The 23435-nt window shown below is 38.7% G+C and overlaps 1 protein-coding gene across 1 annotated transcript in view; it reads right to left on the bottom strand.

The window, feature by feature from the left end:
• The window catches only part of MAST4 (microtubule associated serine/threonine kinase family member 4), a 568903-nt gene that overhangs the window by 103509 nt on the left and 441959 nt on the right, over positions 1-23435 (bottom strand). The window contains 1 exon segment of the mRNA XM_036848868.1: positions 10575-10663. Within this exon segment, the coding sequence (XP_036704763.1) occupies positions 10575-10663 (89 nt within the window).

Genomic DNA, 23435 nt, shown 5'->3' with positions numbered 1-23435 from the left:
ATCATCCTTTTCCTTAAGCAGGAAGGGCAAGATGTGTCATTACTCAAGCCAACAATTGGCAATTACACAAAGGCTAAGGATTAAAAAAAAAACCCAAAAAACAAAAAACTGTGGGTACAACGTGAAATAAGAAAGATGTATTCTCTGTAATTCAGAGAAACTGATTTATGAAATACTTGAAATCACAGAACAGTTGCATTGCGAAATCATACACCGTGGACACACATACTAGATTAAGAACTCTGGTCTTGAGCTCGTTTAAGGTTTTAATAAAAGCAGATGATTCCAAGGTAATGTTCCACCCAAGGGTGACTATGTTCAGCCATATGATTTGCCAATTTTACCTACATAAAATGAAACTCTATGAGGAGGACATCAAGGTGCTCTCACCTGAACACAATGTTTTACAAGTTTAAGTTGATTTTGTTGAGATCTGCTTATAAGTAGAAAAAAATAACGAATGACTATATCAGAGATTGCTCTTGAGTAAAACAAGAAAGTTTCTATCACTTTAAAGAAAGAGTGGTTATATGGGACATCTGCCAACTTAATTTGCATTAAGGTTAGCCATCAATTTGCTATGACTCTAGAAGCACACAACCTTGCTTTGTCGTATTCCTCAAATATAAAGAAGCAAAGCAACCATCTGTCTTGTACCATCATGTCTGCGTAGCCAAAGGAGGTCACTGCCCTGCTGATTGAACATTTTTATTAAAGATCTACAAATCATATTTAAACAGTCTGGCAAACAATATTTCAAGCACAGAAAACCTACTGAAAGCTTGAATGAAAGTCACAAAACAAAATGATGAAACAAAGGCACTCTTACGCTCAGGGCTATGTCCCTAGTCTCACCTTATCTAAGAAGAAATCTTTCACTTATACCTAAAGATCATTCATCTCTATTGACTGGGTTGTTCCCACCAGCAAACTAAAATTCATGGTAACGGCTTTCCTTCTGTGTGCTGCATGCAAACCTGATGGGGCCACAAATATCTGAGCAGAAATATGTAAGTGTACCGTCTCCCCCTAGTCATCTAGGGGGTTGAGAGAAACTGTCTTAATGCCTTTTTTTTTTTTTTTTTTAATACCGCTATCTTCCTCCCTTTGTAGGCTAGCCTATAAGGTTTAGGAAGAATTCAAAAAAGACCTTGTTCCTCAAAAATTCACTCACTGCTTGGGAAAACCATCACCCTAAATGGCAGACTAAGAACACGAGGAGGTAAAGAAACACTTCACTGATATTAAGCTTGTCAAAATTAAGAGGCAGGGGAAACAGTGAGGTCAGAGCAGCGATTCTTAGAGGAAGACCAGCCTTGTTTTTTAAAAAAAAAAAAAAGAAACTGTACAACAACTAGATAAGACAAAAACAAAAATGGAAGAAATCCATTTTATATATATAAAAAAAATGGAAGAAAGAAAAAGACAAACTTGATGACAACAAAATTAAAAATAAAAACTTGCATTCATCAAAAAACAGCATTAAAAAAATAGCAAATCATGGGGCTTCCCTGGTGGCGCAGTGGTTGAGAATCTGCCTGCCAATGCAGGGGACACAGGTTCGAGCCCTGGTCTGGGAAGATCCCACATGCCGCGGAGCAACTAGGCCCGTGAGCCACAGTTACTGAGCCTGCGCGTCTGGAGCCTGTGCTCCGCAACAAGAGAGGCCGCGATAGTGAGAGGCCGGTGCACCACAATGAAGAGTGGCCCCCGCTTGCTGCAACTGGAGAAAGCCCTCGCACAGAAACGAAGACCCAACACAGTCATAAATAAATAAATAAATAAATAAATAAATAAATTTTTTAAAAATTAGCAAATCAGAAAAGAGTATCAGTGAGATGACAAAAGATAACTAAAACATGCACAAATTATTCAGCTCACACCTGCTAGAATAGCTATTATCAAAATGACGAGAGATAACAGGCCTTGGTGAAGACGTGGAGAAAAAGGAATCCTTATACACTATTGGTGGGAATGTAAATTGGAGTAGCCACTGTGGAAAATACTATGGAGGTTCCTTAAAAAATTAAAAAGAGAACTACCATATGATCCAGCAATCCCACTTCAGGGTACATATTGGAAGCAAATGCAATCAGTATCTTAAAAAGATACCTGCACTCCCATGTTCACTGCAGCATTATTTACAGTAGCCAAGACATGGAAACAACCTAAGTGTCCTTCAACAGATGAATGGATAAAGAAGATGTGGTGTGTATGTACAACAGAATACTCTCCAGCTATAAAAAAGAAAGAAATCCTGCCATTTGCAACAACACAATGAATCTTGAGGGCATTATGCTAAATAAAATAAGTCAAAGAAAAATACTGTATGATCTCAGTAATATGTAAAATCTACAAACAAAACAAAAACAAAAAAACAAACTCATAGATAGAACAACAAAATGGAAGAAATTAAAAACCACAAGACTGGTGGTTGCCAGAGTAGGGGGGTGGGTGAAATGGGTGAAGGTGATCAAAAGGCACAGACTTCCAGTTATAAGGTAAATAAGTTCTGGGGATGTAATGTACAGCATGGTGACTATAGTTAGCAAAACCGTATTGTATATTTGAAAGCTGCTGAAAGAGTAAATCTTAGAAGTTCTCCTCCTAATACACATATATGGAATCTAAAAAAAAAAAAAAAAGGTTCTGAAGAACCTAGGGGCAGGACGGGAATAAAGACGCAGACGTAGAGAATGGACTTGAGGACACGGGGAGGGGGAAGGGTAAGCTAGGGTGAAGTGAGAGAGTAGCATTGACATATATACACTACCAAATGTAAAACAGATAGCTAGTGGGAAGCAGCCGCATAGCACAGGGAGATCAGCTCGGTGCTTTGTGACCACCTAGAGGGGTGGGATAAGGAGGGTGGGAGGGAGATGCAAGAGGGAGGGGATATGGGGATATATGTATACGTATAGCTGATTCACTTTGTTATACAGCAGAAACGAACACAAAACTGTAAAGCAATTATACTCTAATAAAGATGTTAAAAAAAAAGTTCTCCTTATAAGGAAAAAAAAGTGTAACTATGTGAGGCGATGGACATTAACTAGACTTACTGTGGCAGTCTTTAAAAAAAAGATATATAATCATTGTGTTGTACATCTTAAATACAGTGTTACATGTCAATTATATCCCAATAAAACTGGAAAAGGTACTATGATATTATGCTTGGCCTCTGTCAACAGAACCTGAAAAACTTTAACATTAGTGTTGGCAAGTGTGGAGTAAAGAAAAAGTTACAGCATATGCATTTCAGTCACATGTACAGATGTACAGACACATACACACACACACAATATGTACAGGAAAAAAGGCAAGAGATACAATAAAATGTCAGCAGGGTTATCCTTGGATAGTGGGTTTAAAGGGGATTTATGGGCTTCCCTGGTGGTGCAGTGGTTAAGAATCCGCCTGCCAATACAGGGAACATGGGTTCGAGCCCTGGCCGGGGAAGATCCCACATGCCGCGGAGCAACTAAGCTCGTGCTCCACAACTACTGAGCCTGAGTTCTAGAGCCTGTAAGCCACAACTACTGAGCCCACGTGTCACAGCTACTGAAGCCCGCACGCCTAGAGCCTGTGCTCTGCAACAAGAGAAGCCACGACAATGAGAAGCCCGCGCACCGCAACGAAGAGTAGCCCCCGCTCACTGCAACTAGAGAAAGCCCGCGCACAGCAACAAAGACCCAACACAGCCAAAAATAAATAAATAAATTTAAAAAAAGAGGGGATTTATATTTCCATATAATTTCTTATGTTTTCTACAAACTCTCAGCTTACTGTTACAATCAGAATATCACATTTTATTTTTTAACTGTATCAGCCTTGAAGATCAGAGTCATGGGAACACAGGCTGCAAAATATCTTGTGAGATTTTATCATACCTTAAAAATGGCTCAGGGTCATGTGGATATTGGTAAGTGGATTAAGGACTTGGTTGGCACAAAGCGCCAACATTTCAGGTTTTACTAAATCTCTTACTACCCAGCTACATATCTTCCAAGCTTATCGTTCACATTCTTGGGGCAGTGTGTTATAATGAAGTTCCTCACCAACATCAGGGATGCTCTCACGTATGTCTCTGGCACCCTGGAATGTTGACTAATCCTGTTCTATCCCAGACTCTCTTCGTTGAATTTATTATTCCACCTTGTGTATTTTTTCTCTATCTCCACTTCACTGCTGGACTACTGACTTTCAATTCTTTGTATCAGCGTGCCTGTCTACAAAACCACTGCCTTTTACCCCCATCCTATTCAGTGTCACATCTGAATAAGTACAACTGATACAGCAGAAATGCAAGGAGAGCAAGTTGTGAAGTGGTGAGACCAATGCATGGCTCCAAAAGAGATGCCAACACAAGTTCAAAAGAGGAAGGGCCTCACAGTTTTCTGAAACAATAAAAACGTTATTGAAAAAGTGTACATGATGTCTCATAGTTTCTATTTGGTAACCACCTTAATTTATACTCTCGGTTGTGTTTGTTAAGCCAAGGCCCCAAGGGTAGAGGTGGGGAGAAGGGAAAATAATGAAGAAATGCACATAGAAATGTTCTCAGGGTGTTTTGAAGAGTGGGATTCGGGATGTTTCATTGCCTAACCCCATGTGTTACCCCAATACTTTCCTGAGTTTTGCAAGTTTCCACTTGGAGTTGTATTGTTCATACAATCACTCCAGTTCTCTGATTATTTTCACCTGGATGGGCCTCCTTTAGCTCAGTTATATCTTTGAAGAGAGACTTGGTGAGTAGAGCAGCAAATACAGTGGTAACTAATCCTTCAGAAATGAGGTCCCTATATATGACAGATAGATAGATAGATAGACAGATAGACAGGTAGCTCGATAGATAGATACATAGATAGTAATTTATACAAGTTTTACCAAGTAGATACAAACCTAATAGGTTACGTGTACTTAGTGGTTTAAGAATACTTCCTGTCTTTAATAACTCCTAGAGTTGTCCAATAGGAAAGTGAGGCTTTTTTCCACCTTTCCATCCAGAAACCCTTGTATAAATGAATCTAAGTAGCCAGCTGCAAATTCCCAGTAAAACAATTTTTGAAGACACCAAAGGTTAGGTATTTTGACCAATGGGACAACATTTGATTCTAGGACTCTAGAAGTTTGGAGTCAGTGGGTCTCAGTTATTTGACTACATCTAGTCAGTGGCTCATCCTCTGTAAGTATCACTCTTAGAGCTCAGACTTTAACCATTTGAATCAAAATACAATATTGAAGTGATATTGTGGTAGGCAGAATTCTAAAAATGGTCTCCTCAAGATTCCTGTCTCCTAGTTATCCTAACCCTCATCTAGGTACTACTATGAAGGGATTTTGCAGACGTAATTAAAGTTCCACAGCACCTGACTTTAATATACAGAGACTGAGTAACCCTGACCCAATCAGATAAGCCCTTTAAAATAAAAAATTTTCTTTGACTGACAGCAGGATAAGTTAGAGATATGAAGCATGAGAATCACTGGATGTGCCAGTGCAGGCTTGAAGACGGAGGAGGGCAGTTTCCTGCTCACAGCCAGGATAAAATGTGGATCTCAGTCCTACAGCCGCAAGGATCTGAATCTGTCCACAATCTGCATAAGCTCGGAAGTAGATTCTTTCCCAGTCTCTAGATAAGAGTCCAGCCCAGTGTGAAAATAAAGAAAGCCTCATTTTAAATGGAATGGGGAAGCCCTGAAAGGGGAGCTCTCACACACTACCACTCACACCCCAGCAGGGGGAAGGAAGACTTTCTCCGGGTCCAGCAACAGCTCAGCCACTGAGAACCAACCACCACCCTGGACTCTCCTCCCAACTTCCTCTTTTCTTCTGTAAAAACAAAAGCCTCTCTTCTCTGTGTTTTGGACTCACCTACGGTTTGCTGTAATTCTCTGCTATTCCCAAATAAACTCATTTTGCTGGTAAAATAACTAGCTCTTTTTCTTTTTTTTTTTTTAAGGTCAATAACTGACACTGACTCTGGCCTTATGATACCATGAGCAGAAAAAGCAGGTGAGGGTTCCTACAGAAATAGGAGCTTATCCTTTCTACCTTTCTTTGATTTTGGCCTTGAGATACCTTGAGAGCTCCCCTGAAGGCAAACAAGTCAAGCAAGCCTACCTAGACTTGTATAGAACTGTAAGATCAATAAATGGATATTGTTTTAAGCCACTAAATTTTTGGTAATTTACTGCATAGTAAGCAGGTATTATTTTGTTTCCTTTACCAGTTTTATTTTTAGAGCCTTATTTTATTATAAAACCACTACACACTAATTTCCCTACTTTCCTATTCTACAAAGATAAACACTGCTTTCTCTTTCCAAAAACTCCTTATGAATATGCATGAATATACAAGTATTTATGCATGTCTATATGCACTCAAACACACACACACACACACACACATATAAAATTACACAGCGTATTTTTTCGCTGAACAGCCTATCTTGGGCAGCTTTCTAACATCAGAACATAAAAGCCTACCTCATTCTTTGTAACAAACATGCAGTCTTGGATTATATACCTGAATTATTTTCTACTAAACGAGCCGCTTAATGAAGGGCATGTTAAATAATAAAGTGGTAACAACTTAATTTTCCATTTGCTAGTTACAAGCAATGCTAGATTTATTATTTTCTGTTATTCTGTGAGATATCAGTAAGATAAATTCCTAGAGATGGATTTGCTGGGTGAAAGGGTAAATGCAGTTGAAATTTTAACTGATACTGCAAACTAACCAAAAGGGTTGTACCAATTCACATCAACACTTATGTGATGTGAGAGGGACTGTTTCTCCACAATCTTGCTATCATTGGATTCTATCAATTTTACAAAATTTTTGACAATATGCTAGGTGAACAATAGTGTCTCATTATTCTGGTTCATATTTCTCTTATGATTGCAATGAATCATCATTTCAAACATTTTTGTTGGCCAATTTAATTTTTTTCTATGACATGCCTTTTACATCCTTTCCCCATTTTGCTCCTGGTGCATTCACCATTTTCATATCAAGTTACACAAGCTCTTTGTATATTAAGGCAATCAGATATTTGTCAGTTATGGGCATAGAAATATTTTTCACACTTTGTTTTCTTTTGATTTTGTTTATTACACAGAATTTTTCATTTTAGGAGAGAGATACTAGTCTTTTCCTTTGGGGCTTCTGGATTAAATTTCATGCTTAGAACTAGGAGCCTGTGATTTTTACCTTTCTTTTTTTTTTTTTTTAATGGGACTGACCTGTTCATGGTTCGTTTAGGAATGCCTGGCTGTCAACAAACACTATTTTGTCTGTGGAGATAAGCTCCAGAACATGATGCCTGTATCTCTTCTTCCTCAGGGTACCACTGACACATCTACACAAATAAATTAATGTTCTCGTTTCTACCGATTCATTCAATGGGTATAAATTCATGTGTCAGTGATGCATGGTCTGACTCACATAATCCCTACCTAAGAAAAATAGAAAGTGTATCTACTGGGTGACTAAGCACTGAGAGATGGCACTTATTCTTTCTCTTGTTTTTCATGGGGACATCAAGGAACTGTCCCCCTGGCCTCTGTGTACCATACGCAGTAGAGAATGTAGCAATAGGAAGAGGTAAGAGATGCAGTGAGTGAGAAAGCGTTTCGCATTATCAAGATGTGAGGACAGGTCCTTTATTTAATTTACATTTTATTCATCTTTTATATAGAAATAGGAACCTACCAGACTGTGATAAATGCCATTTCTCACAAAAAGTCGACAGACTTTTCTACAGCTTCTGAGTGAATAACAACCTGTTATGTTCCTCCATAACATAAGGGGAAATGCTCTCGGAACCTGAAAGACAGGCTTCTCTCTGCCCATTCCTCCGATTAAATACAAAATTATGTTTTGAAGGAAAAAGAACTCTCCAAAGAGAAAAAAATAATAATTAAAAGGATCATTAGAGTCTTAACAACACTTTCTTTAATCTCCATATTAGAACCGAAGGAAATAATGGCAATAAAAGACTAATCAACAGGCACATCAAGTATGAAGCAATTACTACAGAACACTACAAAGAGGAGTAGGATTAAATTTGTTTAATCACAACTGAATTATATGTAAGAAATAAAATTTATCTTATACTTAGCACCTTGTATATACTGCTGGGCACTCTGACAGAGGAATGAAAAGATAAGACAAAGATATAATTCCAGCCGCTGAGTAAAGTATTTGGCCTTGCTTGACCCTCTGGTCAGCTTTCACTATTATGACAATGATATAATAAAAATCTCCAAAGTATAAAGGTAAGAATATAAATAGTTTTGTATTCACCATTCAGCTTTGGAAATATAATATTGCCAACTGCTTACCCCTCTCCACAATTATACCCCCTGACACCTTCTCAGACGTAACTACTAACACAAAATGGGTCTTTAAAATGACCATATTTTCCTTTAGACTCTTACTATAAATGTACATACACAGATACATATTTATACGTGTATGTGTGTGTATCCCTAAACAAAACATTGCACGTAGCATCACATTAACCTTGTATGTATGGTTTAAGTAAGATTCTTTTGCAACTTGCTTTTGTTGCCCAACACTCTCTTTGAGTGCTAGTTCATTTGTTTTCTAGGCGCACGGTGTTCCGTAGATAACTATGCCACAATTCATTTATCTACTTTCCAACTGATAGACATTTGGGCCACATTGCTTCAAACGTTTAGCTATTACAAATGATGCCACTACGAGCAGTCTAGAGCACACCTTCTTGCATATACGTGTAGGAGTTTCTCTAAAGTTTTCCCTCAGAGTAGCATTTCAGGACTTTAGTGGTCTTACTACATACAGTATCATAATTTTATGAATTTGTCCTTTGTCTTTTTAACTTTACCATCTTTATTTATTACTATGAGGAAAATAAAATTTATTCCAAAGGGGCAACTACGTCTCTCTCTCTCTGTCCCGTCTTGTCCCCAAACATGTTTAGATAACTTCCACTCTCAGCTAGAGAGCCCCCCTAAGCAAAAGGACTGCTTTCTGGGGGCCAGTCATAGCCTAGTTTATAAGTCAACACCACCTGAAAGCCTATCGTGTGACAGTTTCCACAAGAGTATAACAGAGGTAGGGCTTAAACACTCATCCTTTCACCCCATCATCTTCCATATCTTGAACACATCTTCCTACAGATCCTGCTCAAAATCTGTGAAAGGCACTCAAAGTCAAAATTCATTCTACTTTCTGACTTTCATCTCTCTTTTCACCTTTACATTCTTGTACAATCAAGCATGTACTTCCCACACTCTAGCCACACACTAGAAATTCCCCCATCTCTCATCCCTGCCAAAGTCTTGCTCATCTTTCAACATCATGAGCAAGTGGCTCCTTCAATATCTCCCAAACTTTCCTGATTGGAATTAACCCTTCTCTCCGTTGCACCATCTTAGATAGAATCCCAACAAACAAGCAAAAAACACACAAAGCAGTCTTCATTGCATAGTTTTTGTAATATGGTTCTACCATCCTTCTAAGTAGTTCTTGAGGCCAAGAGTCTCATCTCTTGAATCTTCATTGTCCCAACAATGGTTCTGGATGAAAAGATAAGTTATATCGACACCACTGGCAGGTAAAACTTTAGATAAACTCTTGCCCACGTTACAAGAGGAGACATGTTCTAGACGGCTCAGAGCAGCATTGTTTGTGCTAGCTAATATATACAATAGATAAGTTCAACTTTAGGGAGAAAAATGCTGAATAGTTTTGACACACTTTAGGACATGAGACCCCAAAATATGGAGCACTGGCACACTGGCTATTTTAAGGTGAAGGGATTTGAGAAACAGCATGTGCAGGAAGGGCCTTCTGACCTGCCCCGTAAGCAGGTCATAAAACCTTCTTGTGAGAGGCACCTTCCCTATACTTGGAGGAAAGAAGCCTTCTTATCTCTGAAGACAAGGGACACAGAAGAATCTGAACAAACAGTCCTTGCTAACTTTCCCCCAGTGTACTACAACTAGCTCACCTTTGTCCTATACGTCTTTGCACAACTCCCCTCTCTTCACCAAACTACTGTAAAAACAATCCGATTTAACCGTTCCTTTGGGTTTTCATTTCCTCATGAATGCTCCCATGTTCCGTAAAACGTATGTTAAATAAATGTGTATGCTTTTCCTTTGTTAATCTGTCTCTGGTTACTGGGTCCCCAGTGGAGAAGTTAGAAGGGGAGAGGGAAAAGATATTTTTCCTCCCTTACAGTTCTTGACACTAATCCTCTTCGTGTGAACTGTCATGGTCACGTTTCCCAAAGGAAATCCTAACATGGGAGCGTGACTTGCATCATCCACAAATTCAGATGTGGAGAAAAAAAAAAACTGGAATAGGACCCATATAAAAAGGATTTCTCCCTTTCAGATCCGAGCGCTCAAAGAGAGGATAAGGTTTGGGCTGACTGATGAGAAAGAACAACTTAGTGACAAAGCTACAGGGAAACCAAGATAACAAGGTGGGGAGACGCATCTAAATTTCAAAATGCCTGTATTTTAAAAACTAGCAAGAGGAAGTAAAACAGAACTCGAGAAAAGGTATTTCATTACCTGCATGAGCAGAGAGAGGTGAGTGAGGCCGTGGCAGTGCTGGGGGCTGCCCATTACCAATCAAGCTCTTCCGGTTGCTGGTTCGGCAACTGTCCAAAGGAAAGGAAAACCACTTTTAAAAGCAATAATAATAATAACGTTCAAGTATGTTCAAAGTAGACATAGCTTAGGTTGAACAATCTATCCGCGCATGCTACTTCTAAAATTTTTGCAAGTCAATATGTACTCACTAATATTTGAAGGGCGGCTGTTTCCTGAATATTAGAAAATATAATGTATTCATATCATATATAACACCATCAATATTCCTCACCACCAAGTTGTCATCAAATGCCTTCTTTTGGCTCTTGACTGCAAATATGTGATATGCCATACACACAAGTGATAAATTAAGGATTCAAATCAGCAAACCACAGGTAGCATCTTTGTTGACATGAAATTTCTAATACAAAATTACATGCAATGAAGAACAATGACATTAATCTTACAATGATGCACTAATTAAAAATCTAATTATTTAGACAAATTTCATAGCTGTGCCTTTTGTCAATAGAACAGCCAATGCCTAAGATAAATGTATTTCACTACTCATTCATTTTTCATCTTCATACTGCATTCAAACTCCTTATTAAGGTAAATATTTTGGAATCATAAAAACAGATTCCAGTTTGTATTAAAATAACAATGAAGGCCTTTTCTCACAGGCACACTACCTACTGTTTTTTATTCTGGTACCCAGTGAGTAGAAATAAATTGCTACATATGGGCACAGGGTAACTATTTTTTCCTATTTCTGCTACTAGAAAGTTAAAAAATAGCTAATATGATTGCAAAGTAACTTTCACAAGCCTCAAAGAATAACATAAATGCAAAACTGGTTGATGATGAAGTGGATGTTATCTTACTTTCATTTGCTTTTCTTCAGTACTGACTGGTACTTCACAATCAGTATAGTGGTTAGAAAAGGATAATACAAACCAGCAGGTTACCTCATTGAATTCACCTATAATAAGGCTCAGGGCACTATGATTCCATCCTCCTACACTTGGTGCCCTTATCCACCATTAAAGATTTATTGTAATGTCTTCTTAATTCAGAATATACCTGTTACAGCATTCTTGAAACAGGAATTTTCACCTAACTTCTAAATAACATATAGTGGACATAATTGAGAATTTGTATAAAATATTTGAAAGGAACATTTCTAAATATGATTCAAACAACACATTTCAAAGCCAAACCAAATCTCTTTCTCCAATATTGACTTGGGAACCAATCCTCTCTCTTAGATGTTTGCTGCTTATTATCATTTGTCAACATTCCCATATTTATAATTTCTTAAGGTCAGGCTGCATCATTTTATTTTCCTTACTGGAGCAATCAACACCCCCTAGCATTATCTGTGAGTTTAATTAAGATCATGTTTACTCAGCCTTAAAGAAGTTGTTGAATAAGAATAGACCCTTGATAATTATGAAGATGGAATGTGGTATTATCAACTCATCTATCAAGAACCATTATTTGGCCTATTAAATTCATAACCGTTAAGTCAGATCGTGTGATTGTTTTTTTAAAAAAATATTGTACAATGTATTTAGTGTTAATTCAAATTAATGTCTCCTTTAATTTTAATATAGGAATATTAAATATATCAACTTGTTGATGTTAATAAGAGAAATTATAAATGACAGATTTATATCCTGGAACTCTCAGCAAAGTTATTTGCTAATTTGAACAAGTTAATTGTAATACAGGTTAGCTTACACAAAAATGGCTATTTGTATTATTTTTTACATTTAGTATTTGATCTAAATCATTTATGAAAATTTCCTATTGACATTCATTTATTAATTTTTATATACGTAAATCAAATAAATAAGAAATATATATCAATAGAAAGAGTAACCTAACGAATATCTTACATAAGAATTTCAGTGAAATATGCTGGCAAAGCTAAAATTTAGAAAATATTTCTTAAAAACATTTTAATTGAATTTTCCTAAGAAACAAATAGAATGACTAATACATTACCACAACAAGTCAAATAAGTAGCCAATAATTTGTATTTAAAACAAAGAAAAACACAAACAAAAAATTCTCACAATTGTATCAGTTATTTAAAGTCTACCAGAAAAAAAAGGGTGGAAAAGTACTGATGTGATTAAAAAAATGTGATTAAAAAAAAAAAAAACTCAAAAAGAAACGTGGGAATAAAATTTGATGGAATCTGCTTGGCCAATATAAAAATATAACAATATAAAACATAAAAACAAGAACAAAGTTTATATTACATTCATCCCATGTTTGCCCACCATCTAAAAAGATTTGTAAACTTTACAAACTGGTGATTATGAATGTAATTAATGATGAAAGAAAACATAGGATTCTTTATCTAATAATATAAAAGTAGGTTAGAAGAAGTTAAAAACAAGTTGCCTCAGAATTTGAACAGTTCACCATAATTAAGGTACTGGTATTATGTTACACAAATCCTTAAATAATCGGAGGGATATCTTATTGACAAATGTGATGAACAATCAAAACTGAAAGTGTCTTCTCTAACTTCTATATGGCTCTTTAGCCTGAAGCTAGTGAGAGTAGTAAAATTTTTGAATCTCTCAAAGTCAAACAGGAAGCTTTTAAACATGAAATGTTCCTCAGCATGGCAAAACCAGACTTTACAAAATACAGACCAAGACAGAGATTTACATATGTACACAAATCTCTACACTCCGAAGTAGGGTCTTGGCCTCTCAAAGGAACTTATTTGTTGCTAACATTCTTAAGGGTAAAGGGGCATATTTTTTTTTTACTGTATTTAACCTTAAAATACCTAGATCTTGATATATATATTAATACTTTAAAAATACTGGGACCCTATTGAGATATTCTGTATATAACTTTACAAAGTTGGAGGGGAGGGGTGACCATCCAATCTGACTATCACCCACTTCTGGTATCCCTGACAGTCACTTAATCTTATTGTTCTAGGTACCTGATTCCCAATAAATGAATTAAAATCTGCATTTAACCCCACAACAAGAGAACTCCTAATGGGCAGGACCTGTGAGTATTTACTACCTAGACTGCCACAGCACCTGGCACTGCCGGCGTTAATAATGACACTGGTGTAAAATGCTGAGCTGACCTCTGTTGTCATTATTTACTCATCCAGGTATCACACTCTCTTCTGCTGATGAAAGGAGAAGCTCATGAATAGCAGGTGTGAGGAGGCTCCTGCGGTGCTGGCGACCACACCATACTCATTTAACCCATAAAGTGATAAAATAGCAGAAACATCACCACCTGAGCAAACTCAAGGTCCCTTTTCTTTCACCAGCATAACTAAGTTGAATCACCCTTGCTTTTTCTCAAGCCATGTCACCCAAGGGAAAAAACAAGTGCCATCCTACCAGGTAAAATAGGAGCATCATTTCTACTCTAGCAAGAATCTCTTGTTGAAAACTTATCCTCTTCTAACCATTTGAGCTTGTAAAGAGTTATCTCTAGTTCAGCCTTAGGAACCTTAAAGGTATTTGATTGCAAAAGTGAAACTAAAGAACAGTTATGAATTCAAGTTCCAGCTATCCATCCCCAAAATGCAATCTTTCTGCTTCACTCTTTAAGAAGAAATGGAAGCCATCCACCCTGCCCGTGCTTGCTTCTGAAAGCTGAAGCCAGGAACAACCATTGCCCACAAAGCACCTGCTCCTCTTCAGGCCACCCAGCTGAAAAAACACATGGGGACACAGCCTATGATGACATGCTCAGTCTGTTCTCTCAGTTGGCAAGGTGACACAATGGCACAGATTCTTTACTTGGAAAATCTGAATTTAGCCCAAGAAGATAGCCATATATAACGTGAGACAGAGGCAAAGGTAAACGATGGATTAGAACAGGGGCTGATGGTGCTAAGTGAGCTTTCCTTGTTACCTCATTCCTTTGGTTCCTGCCTAGAAAGATCCACCTACCAACAGAAAACACACACACAAACACACACACACACACACACACACACACACACACACACAGAGTACAATAAGTACTGCTGACTGTGGACCTGGGATCTGAGAAGAATGGGAGGGTGAAAGGCAATGACAGTACTTCTGAGTCAGTAGGACTGTCTGGCCCCTGCGGGCCGGGAGGCGAGGCAGGTGGGGACAGAACCCTCTGTGAGAAGAACGTCACAGTTGGAATGGGCACTCGGTTGGAGACGCTTTAGCAACAACAGGAAACCACCACTGGGAAGTGTTTTATTTGCTGGTGTGGTGTTTTGGCTCAGACAGGTGACCTGGGATCACACAGGGTGCCGCTCTGCTCCCTGAGTTCACTGTTCCCGCTCACCAAAGCAGTTTCACAAGCAGCTTCCCCATCTCCTAACGATTGCCAAGAGCACCTTCCATTTGTCAGGAGCATAAAGAGACAGATCACGCATGTCATCGTGTAAGTCAGGCCTGATCAGAGTGAGGGACAAAGGAACGCGGGCCACTAGCTGAGGGAGGGGAGGGGAAGGCGGTGTATGGATTTTTGGTCCAAAGCGCCCATATTCTATTTCTGCCTAGATCGTCCTTATGCTCAGAGCTCCGTATGAAGGGCGTGGCGGGACCTGTAAAAGTCTCACAGCTGGATCTGTCACATCTCTCCTGGCAGAAGAACCTGTTAATTATCCTCTACCAGGTCTGTAAAAGCTGTGAGGCCCACCAGGCTGTGGCTTTCTGCAACTGTTCTGAGTAGCTGAAATGCAGCTTAATTTTAAATTACAATCATTTGGGGACATGAATACTGATCATGTCTGATCGTGGTAGGACAAGCTGAGAAAGAGAAACCCAAACAGGCAGTAATTTCTAACAGTCACAGCCGACTTGAAAGGTCAACACTCAGTACGACATATGACTGACCACAATTGAGGGGCAGTGAATTGCCTAAGAAGAGCTCCAGGAATTCTGAAAAGCTAGCCTATAATTTATTAATTCATCTTGATGAAAAATTTGATAAATCTGCACAGGAGGCCAATTATAGACCATAGCTTTACTGAATGTGAACATCTGCTAACTATTTCCTGATACCTTAATAGAATCTGAACACTGAATATTCCTTGAACAAAGAGGAAGGCAGAAGTGGAAGAAACTGGGCATGAACAGGAGGCAGAAATTGTCTAGCTAATGTGGTATTGCTGAAAACATGTTGTAAAACAGGCAGGCTTCTGTTTCCTTATCTTTACAATGAAGGGGTTAGACCAGATTAGAGGAGTTATTAACTATTTTTGTTTGGTTTATGAAATTTTAAAAATATAGAAAATATAGAAAAATAATCAAACAATTCCCACCACGTGAAATGAACAATGGTATCATTTTCTGATGTTTATTCTCAATCTTTAGTATATATATGCCCTTTCAGTGGCTGGGAAGGCTTTGTGCAGTGAACCTCCCGGGGATTATCTGGTTCTATAAGGGTGTACACCTTTCACTGTCTTTCTAGTGACTAGGCTACTTTAAACGCTGTAGGGGTTGCAGTTAAGTTGGAGAAAACTAGTAGTAATACAAGTGATTCTTGTCCATAATAATGTAAATGAATTTTGTCTTGTGCAAATACAGTTAATATCCACCCACAGAGAGATGACCCCAAACATTTAATATCATTCTCCTACGAGATATTAACTGGTTTTGTATCTATTAGCAAATTTTATTTCATCATTTCTGATTATATGTATATAATATATACATTTATATATATTTTAATATATTTATATATTTTATGTATATATATGGTTTTCAAAATCTCTTACTGTTGTCCTCATTAATCAGTTAAATAAAATCTCTGACACATATTTATTTTATATTTGTATGACACTCATGTTTTTGACTTTTTGGATAAATTGCACTTTAGCACACACTATATATTATAGATATTCTGTAACTTACTTTTTTTTCCATTCAACGTTATATTTTTGAGATTTAACCATGGCAACATAAATATGGGTTTAATTCATGCCTTTTTTAGATTATTCATTTGAAGCAAATTTTAGGATTATTAAATGCACTAAAATTATGTATATCATGGACATTTCTTTTTTCTTTGTGCAACATTAAATATCTAGGCCTCTGTGTATTTGCAAATCTGATTGTAAAAGCCTTGGAAAGTATCTTCGAGACTGAATTTGAAAGAAAAATTATATCATGCAACATAAAGCAAGTCTTCCTTACAATTTTCTTTGGACACTTCTCCAAATCCTTAATTCCTTCAGATGCTGCCTTGCCCTTCTCTCCATGTCTGTCTTCATAGTATTGTCTTCTGCAGAAATAACTTTTTTGTCTTTCATATGTAAATCAGTCTACCCTTCCTCTGGGCCTCTTGTCTACAGCTCTACCCCTTTTCCTGTAGAGCACAATGAGGCCACAGCTGGTAGCTGGCTGGATAAGCTTTAGTGCGCCTTAGAAGGCAACAGGAAGCAAAGCATTAATATTCCTGTCCGTGACATACTCTGTTATTTAGGTGAAGTTATGACACTGCCGATGTCTTCCCTATGGCCCATGAAATCAGGGCTCCCTCCAAGGTTCCACTGATTCATTCAACAAATTACTTTTCGAGCTCCTCATACATGCTAGGTACTACTCTAAACAAACAAATACCCTGCTGTCCTCTAGAGACCTGTATTCTAGAGAAGGAAGCAGATAATAAACATAATAAACTAGTAAGATAGTATGGGAGATGGTGATGACCTCTGTAGTAGGAGGGATGGCGATGGAGAACAATGACGCAGAGGGTAGGACACGGAGCACGGATGTGGGAAATCATGATCTTAAACAGATGGTTAGGGAAAGCCGCATGGGGCGGGGGGGGGGAGGGGCGGGGGCGGTGTCTGAGTAAGACGGGAGGATGAGGGAGTGAACATTCAGGAAGAGCAAAGGCCCTGGTCAGGAGTGCTCCAGGACCAGCAGGCAGGCCAGTGTGCGGGAGGGGAGCCGGCCAGAGGCGGACAGCCAAGAGGACAGTGGACAGAGCCCGGGGCCACCTCTGGGGCAGGTGCAGGCCACGGCACGGAGACTGGTTTTACTCTGGGTGAAAAGGGAAGCTGTTGGAAGGTTTTAAACACCATCCGAGTTTTGTTTTAAGAGAATCATTCTGGCTGCTAGATTGCAATAACCAAAGGAGGAGGGAGAAAGGCCAGTTAGGGAGCTAAGCGGACGGGCACGCCTAGTACACCCCATCTCCTGTGACTCAACTTCAAAACACAGCATTTTATTTGAAAAACTCATGCCAAAATCGCCCCCAAGATTCAATGCAGGTATGAGAGCAGTCCATGCTCTTTTGCACAGCCTCTGAAACACTGGAGAAAGAGCAGGTAGCTAGAACTGTGGTGACTGCCAAGCAGAGAGCTTCAGCCCTCTGCACGTGGACATCAGTGCAATGACCTAGTTTATCGTCATCCGGGGTATATTATTGTGAATGCTTCGTATTGATACTATCGGCTTGATACTTGAACTTAACTTTTCCGTTAGTAGAAAAACTCCTTTTAAAAGGCGTTAATTATAATGGAAATGAATGACTGCTCATACTGCTTTCACCTAGGAGCAAAAAAATTAGGTTAGTTACATGCCTAGAGGAAGGTATAGGTCTCCAAGCTTTCAAAAATTCTGACGAAAATATATATATTACTGTATACAGTACTTCCTGTAAATATATCTAATCCATTAAGATAAGCCCTTGGTGAGGTCTAGCCCAATTTTCTGTCTTTGTACAGGAAGAGAGAGATGGCTGAACATACAGATATTGGCAAGATGCTATTCAATGTAAAAAACATTTATGGGCAAGTACGATGGGCAATAAGAAAATGAAGAAAACACTCTCAAAGTGTTTAAAGTATAAAAGAGGAGCTAAGAATGATTCACAGATAACTGTATTCTAAGGCAGAATCTGGAAGAGTTGTACAAACAAAAATGTGTTGCTATCTAAAGTATGAGATAAAATCCCCATCAGCTTTGAAACGTATTTTCATAACTAATAAGCACTGGAATTTTATAGTATATGCTAAGTATGACAAGTTGCCCCTCCATTTCATAGGTCTTCCCTAAACAACCCCTTAATCTTGGTGATCTGCCTGACACAGAAACTTTTTTAAACCTATTTCGTCTCAGTTATTCCATTTGTGGCTATTTCAAAGTGAGATACATGAACACAGCTATCTCTATGTGGCTCACATGGCGAGCCCTGATGTCGTATGTGAGCATGTGACTGATGGGGGGCTGACGTGCACCATGTTGCACCAGAGTGACCCTGGCAAGCACAGCATCCACTCTGTGGTCACGCATTCATTCAGTAAACATAACCAGGGATTCCACCTGGAGCTTACCATCTAGGATAGGGCATAAGATCCTTGAGGTCGAAGATTATATTTTCTATTATAGTGAATCTCTTTGGATACCCAGAAAAATACAGAAAATACAAATGACTTGAATAGAGATTCAGTAAATATTTTTGAATAACTAACTAAATATGGTTCCTACCATTAAGGAGTTTCTAATTTAACTTGGAGGACAAACATAGTCTAATCTACAAGACTAAACTGATCTAAGACGATATTATAGTCTAATTCTACTAGCTTGATCAAGACCGTGTATAACTGAGAAAACACAAAGAGCTGACAGGTTTATATGATGTGAAACATCTTACTGAGAATACCTACATACACGTCATTCTGAATAAAATTACAATGGGAAATCAGAGGAATTAAAAGACGGGCATATCACAATGGTCAAAGTCAAGCAGGAGCTGCTAATAATATGGGATTTATAGCAGCAGAGTTAAGTCCACCTGCTGAAAATGTCAGAAGTAAAAAGTAATTAAAGTGAGAAGGCTCTCAATACCTGTTAATTTTTTTTAGTGCAATTTATCTGCAACATGCATTATGGGACATACCTAGCCTGCACATCCCCCAAGAATCCTAAGACATCAGGGCAGGTCATCTGTTTGAATGAAGACACTTAAGGGCTGGAACAGTCAATGATGAGATGAATTCTGGACTTTTGACTAGTCACGCAGAGCATAATAGCTCAAACCTCACACCAAAGACACGTAATAAAGATTGTTTGTACTTGAGATGAGGGTGTGGAGAAAGTGCTGCAAAGGTAAGGTCATTAACTCTGATCCAAGAGTTGAAGGGCATGTACTGTAACTTGGCAAACTGCTTCAAAGGCTGATTTGGCCAAACATTGCATGGAGTCATTCAAAAATATGGTCTAATCTGTCCTGCAAGGCTAAGAGCTGTTATTACCTGGCTGGGCTGACCTCTGGCTGGGCTATCAAAGTGGCAATGAGTCAGCTGAGGGAGGGACCAAGGTGGTGGCCCCAATTTTATAACTGGCTAAAGGGTTTTAAAAACAAACACCTATGAGACTGACACACAAGCCTTTGGTTGTTCTCAGGGCAGCTGTAGACAGTGACCAAAGATAAGTCTACAGACATGTTTGAGAGTTAAGGAAAAATAAACAAAATACAAACTAATGTTCTTCTAAACCTCTACTTTACAAGTGTGTTTGTGTTTTGGGGGTTGGGGGATGTGTGTGACATTTTTTTTTAAAACTTCCATGTTTCATACTCAATATGGAGAAAAGTCACAACTTGATACATTTTTTTTTTGAGTAGTAGAAAACCAAGTTCAAAGTCCAACTACAAAAATTACCTTTAATGAATTTAATTTAATAGCATTGGATTTTTCCCAGTTGGCCAGTGCTATGCAAAGAACTCTTTCCAAAAAAACTAAGTGGTGGCGGCATCAAACCAGAGCAAACGTAACAGCTTAAATCTAATGTTCCACTCCGCCTTTCTAGAAATGCTATAATAAAACTGTACGATTAACTTCTTTCCCCTGTACCTAGTACCTCCTGCTTTATTGCTTTAAGGAAATGGCCATCAACTTTATAAAGCTGGATTGGAAGATTTTCTTACATTCAAATCTTATTTGAACAAATATATATAACAGTTGAACTGATATAATATTGTTTTACCCACTCTGGGCTTCTCCATACAGAAATTAAATCTCAGTTTAACTTGCTACACCTAGAAACATTTAATTTGGTGGATATGTTTTACTGTAGTAGGGTAATTTATCTATAAAGTTAAACACGACCCATACGAATCAAAAGCTCCGCTCCCTCTTTCTGGTTCACAGGATTCTGGGGCCGCTCCAATCTGACCCACAAAAAGGGAGGGGGAGCTGACTTCCGTAACCACCGGATCTCCTTTTATGACACTCAACAGAAATTTATGTCAAGCCCGGGATGAACAGCATGACTATTTAACGCCCTCCCAACTCGAAAGCATTTTGCATTCACAGCAATTTGGCATAATGCTTTGCCCACAAATGAACTGTCTCTGATTCCCGGGCCTCCACAGTCAGAAGACAAACAGACACACATGGAAAGCCCACATCCGAGCTCCACTTCGTGCTTTTCTGTGAGGAAAAGTCACGTGGCAAAAAGCCATCCTCTTTCTGGTATGTTTTGTTGCTAGCTGCGCCCAATTCAGACTCTTGCAAAATGACATTCTGCTAATGACAGGAATGTCAAAGCTGTGATAATGGGCACAAGTAGAAGAAAATGTTTCCTAAATGGAGAAATAACAGGAAAACTGCCAAACGGATATTAAAATGAGTTGTGTGTTCCTCCCATACTTAAGCACTTAGTCCCCTACTATTTGTGTCCAACGTGAAAGGGAAGCAGACCTCTAAGGAGGGAAGAATAGCCCACCTAGGTGAAAAGCACAGAAGAAACAAGACGTTGAAGGACTGTTTTCCCTTAATTAACTGACAGATGTCTTTTCTCTTCCTCATTTGCATCCACTGATGTTTTCTTAGTCAGTCTCTCACTTTGCAATGATGAAATTGGCCACAAGGAACCAATTCTGTTTCTGAAGACAGGAGGGCTGGGGTGATAACAGAAGATGCTGGTCTTTAAATTGCTCAGTATTCAGTCTGGGTAATGAATGCTCCTTGCTCTTGCCATTTGTGGGCTGAGCCACAGAATTTTAGCTCGGGAAGATGAAGTAATGACTGCCAAGGCAGCAGCACCAGCTAGTGGCAAATAGGGCTTAGGAAGGGAGGTCATGTGGGCTCCCACAACCAGGGCACATTCGAAGTTAGAAATACCTGCATTAGACAGAGAAATACATTTAACTACATCTTATATGAATGTATTATACATTCCACAAGGGAAAAGGTAGTTCTGTTTTAGATTTCACTGACTGGCTATTTCTTAGGAGAGTACAGTTACAAAATACAAGGACTTGCCATTGGCACACCTGGCTTCAAATTCCAATCCCCTTAAGCCTCAATTTACTGATCTGTAGAATAGGAATAAGAATATGAACTACCTTGGAGGGCGAAGTACAGGTGAAATGAGATAATGCATGCGAAGAAATTATCACAATGCTTGGCACAGTAAGTGCTTCATAAATATTAGCTGTCAGAAGACAACATTTTGGTCTTTCTTTCTTGCATACATTCTTTCATGCATATATGTCTTCCTATTTAGAATGTTACACTAAGGCTTTCCCTCAAGGATCCTGGAACAAGAAGCACAAGATTGCCCATAGAATTAACTTCTAAAATCAATACAATGAATTATGCAAGAGCTAAAGGGGCTGATTCTAAGGCAGCAGACTTGACAGTAAATGTAAATATTAACACAGTTATAGAAGGAGTATAACAATAAGTAGGGCAATTGGTTGGCTTCAGAAACAGAGAAAAACAAATGCTGCAGAACCACAAGTTCAAGTGTTCATCCAAGGGCTTCAAATTGGCATCCTCAAGGTGAAGGACATGCAAGGGACTGCACCCAACACAGACATCAAAGTTTCAGATCAACTGTCAAAACCATGTGCATCTGTCCACCTTTGCCCAATGCTGTGGATCATTTAAGCCATCTAATAAGTCTTGCTCTGCTACCATATTCCCTAAGCCACCTTCTGACTACTTCATGGAGAGGTCTGCCCAAATGTGAATAACAAGAACAACAATAATGACAACTGCTAACTTTGACTGTTTTTTAATACACGCCAAGCAATGGTTTAATTTGCATGAGAATCCCAAGGTAAGACTTATTTTTATCCACATCTTATAGATGTGAAAACTGAAGACCTGAGAAATTCAGAAACCTAAGATCACACAGCTAGTAAGTTGTAGAACTGGAATCCAAACCCAGGCAGCATGCCTTCAGAGCTTGTGCTTTTAACCATTTTGTTAAAATGTCTATAAGGCAGAGAATAAGAACTTTGAAGAGCCTAAGCCCCATACTGATTATTTTTCCTCCCTGTAAATTAACGTCTCAGCATTCTGGCCCTGTACGTAAATCAGTGAGCTTGCTAACTACAGACCCATGCCTAAGAGAAAGGGCTGCTCTTCGGATACCAACCAAACTGGATTTCTGAGTCTGTAAACCTGGCAGTCACATACAGGAGGTAGGTCAAGTTAACAAGCTTCACACTCAGATTGTGAGGTTTTTCTAGAAGCAGCAAGCCTGACCCAGGCAGACAGACACCACAGTGTCACCAAGTGAGGCATGCTTTTTATCCTGTGATATACTTGTACACACAGTTATCAGGCTTACAGACAGACAGGTAAGATGTCACGATTTGGACATTCCTTCCTCCACAGTGTATTCTTGAGGATCCAAAGGCAGATGACCCAGCACTTGGATCATACATTTCAAGCAGGCACTTCCTTCTTATCTAGCTGCCCAAACCAGCTGGTCTAGTCAGACACAAGTAGGAAAGAGACTTGTGTTTAAGCATGTGTGATTCAGATTCTTTGAGTCCACTGTTTCTTAATAAGATTTTAAAATAAATCCAAATCTCTGAATCATATCC

The sequence above is a fragment of the Balaenoptera musculus genome, chromosome 3 (genome assembly GCF_009873245.2).
Source record: "Balaenoptera musculus isolate JJ_BM4_2016_0621 chromosome 3, mBalMus1.pri.v3, whole genome shotgun sequence".
In the NCBI taxonomy this organism is placed as follows: domain Eukaryota; kingdom Metazoa; phylum Chordata; class Mammalia; order Artiodactyla; family Balaenopteridae; genus Balaenoptera; species Balaenoptera musculus.
This window is presented reverse-complemented; position numbering and strand designations above follow the sequence as displayed.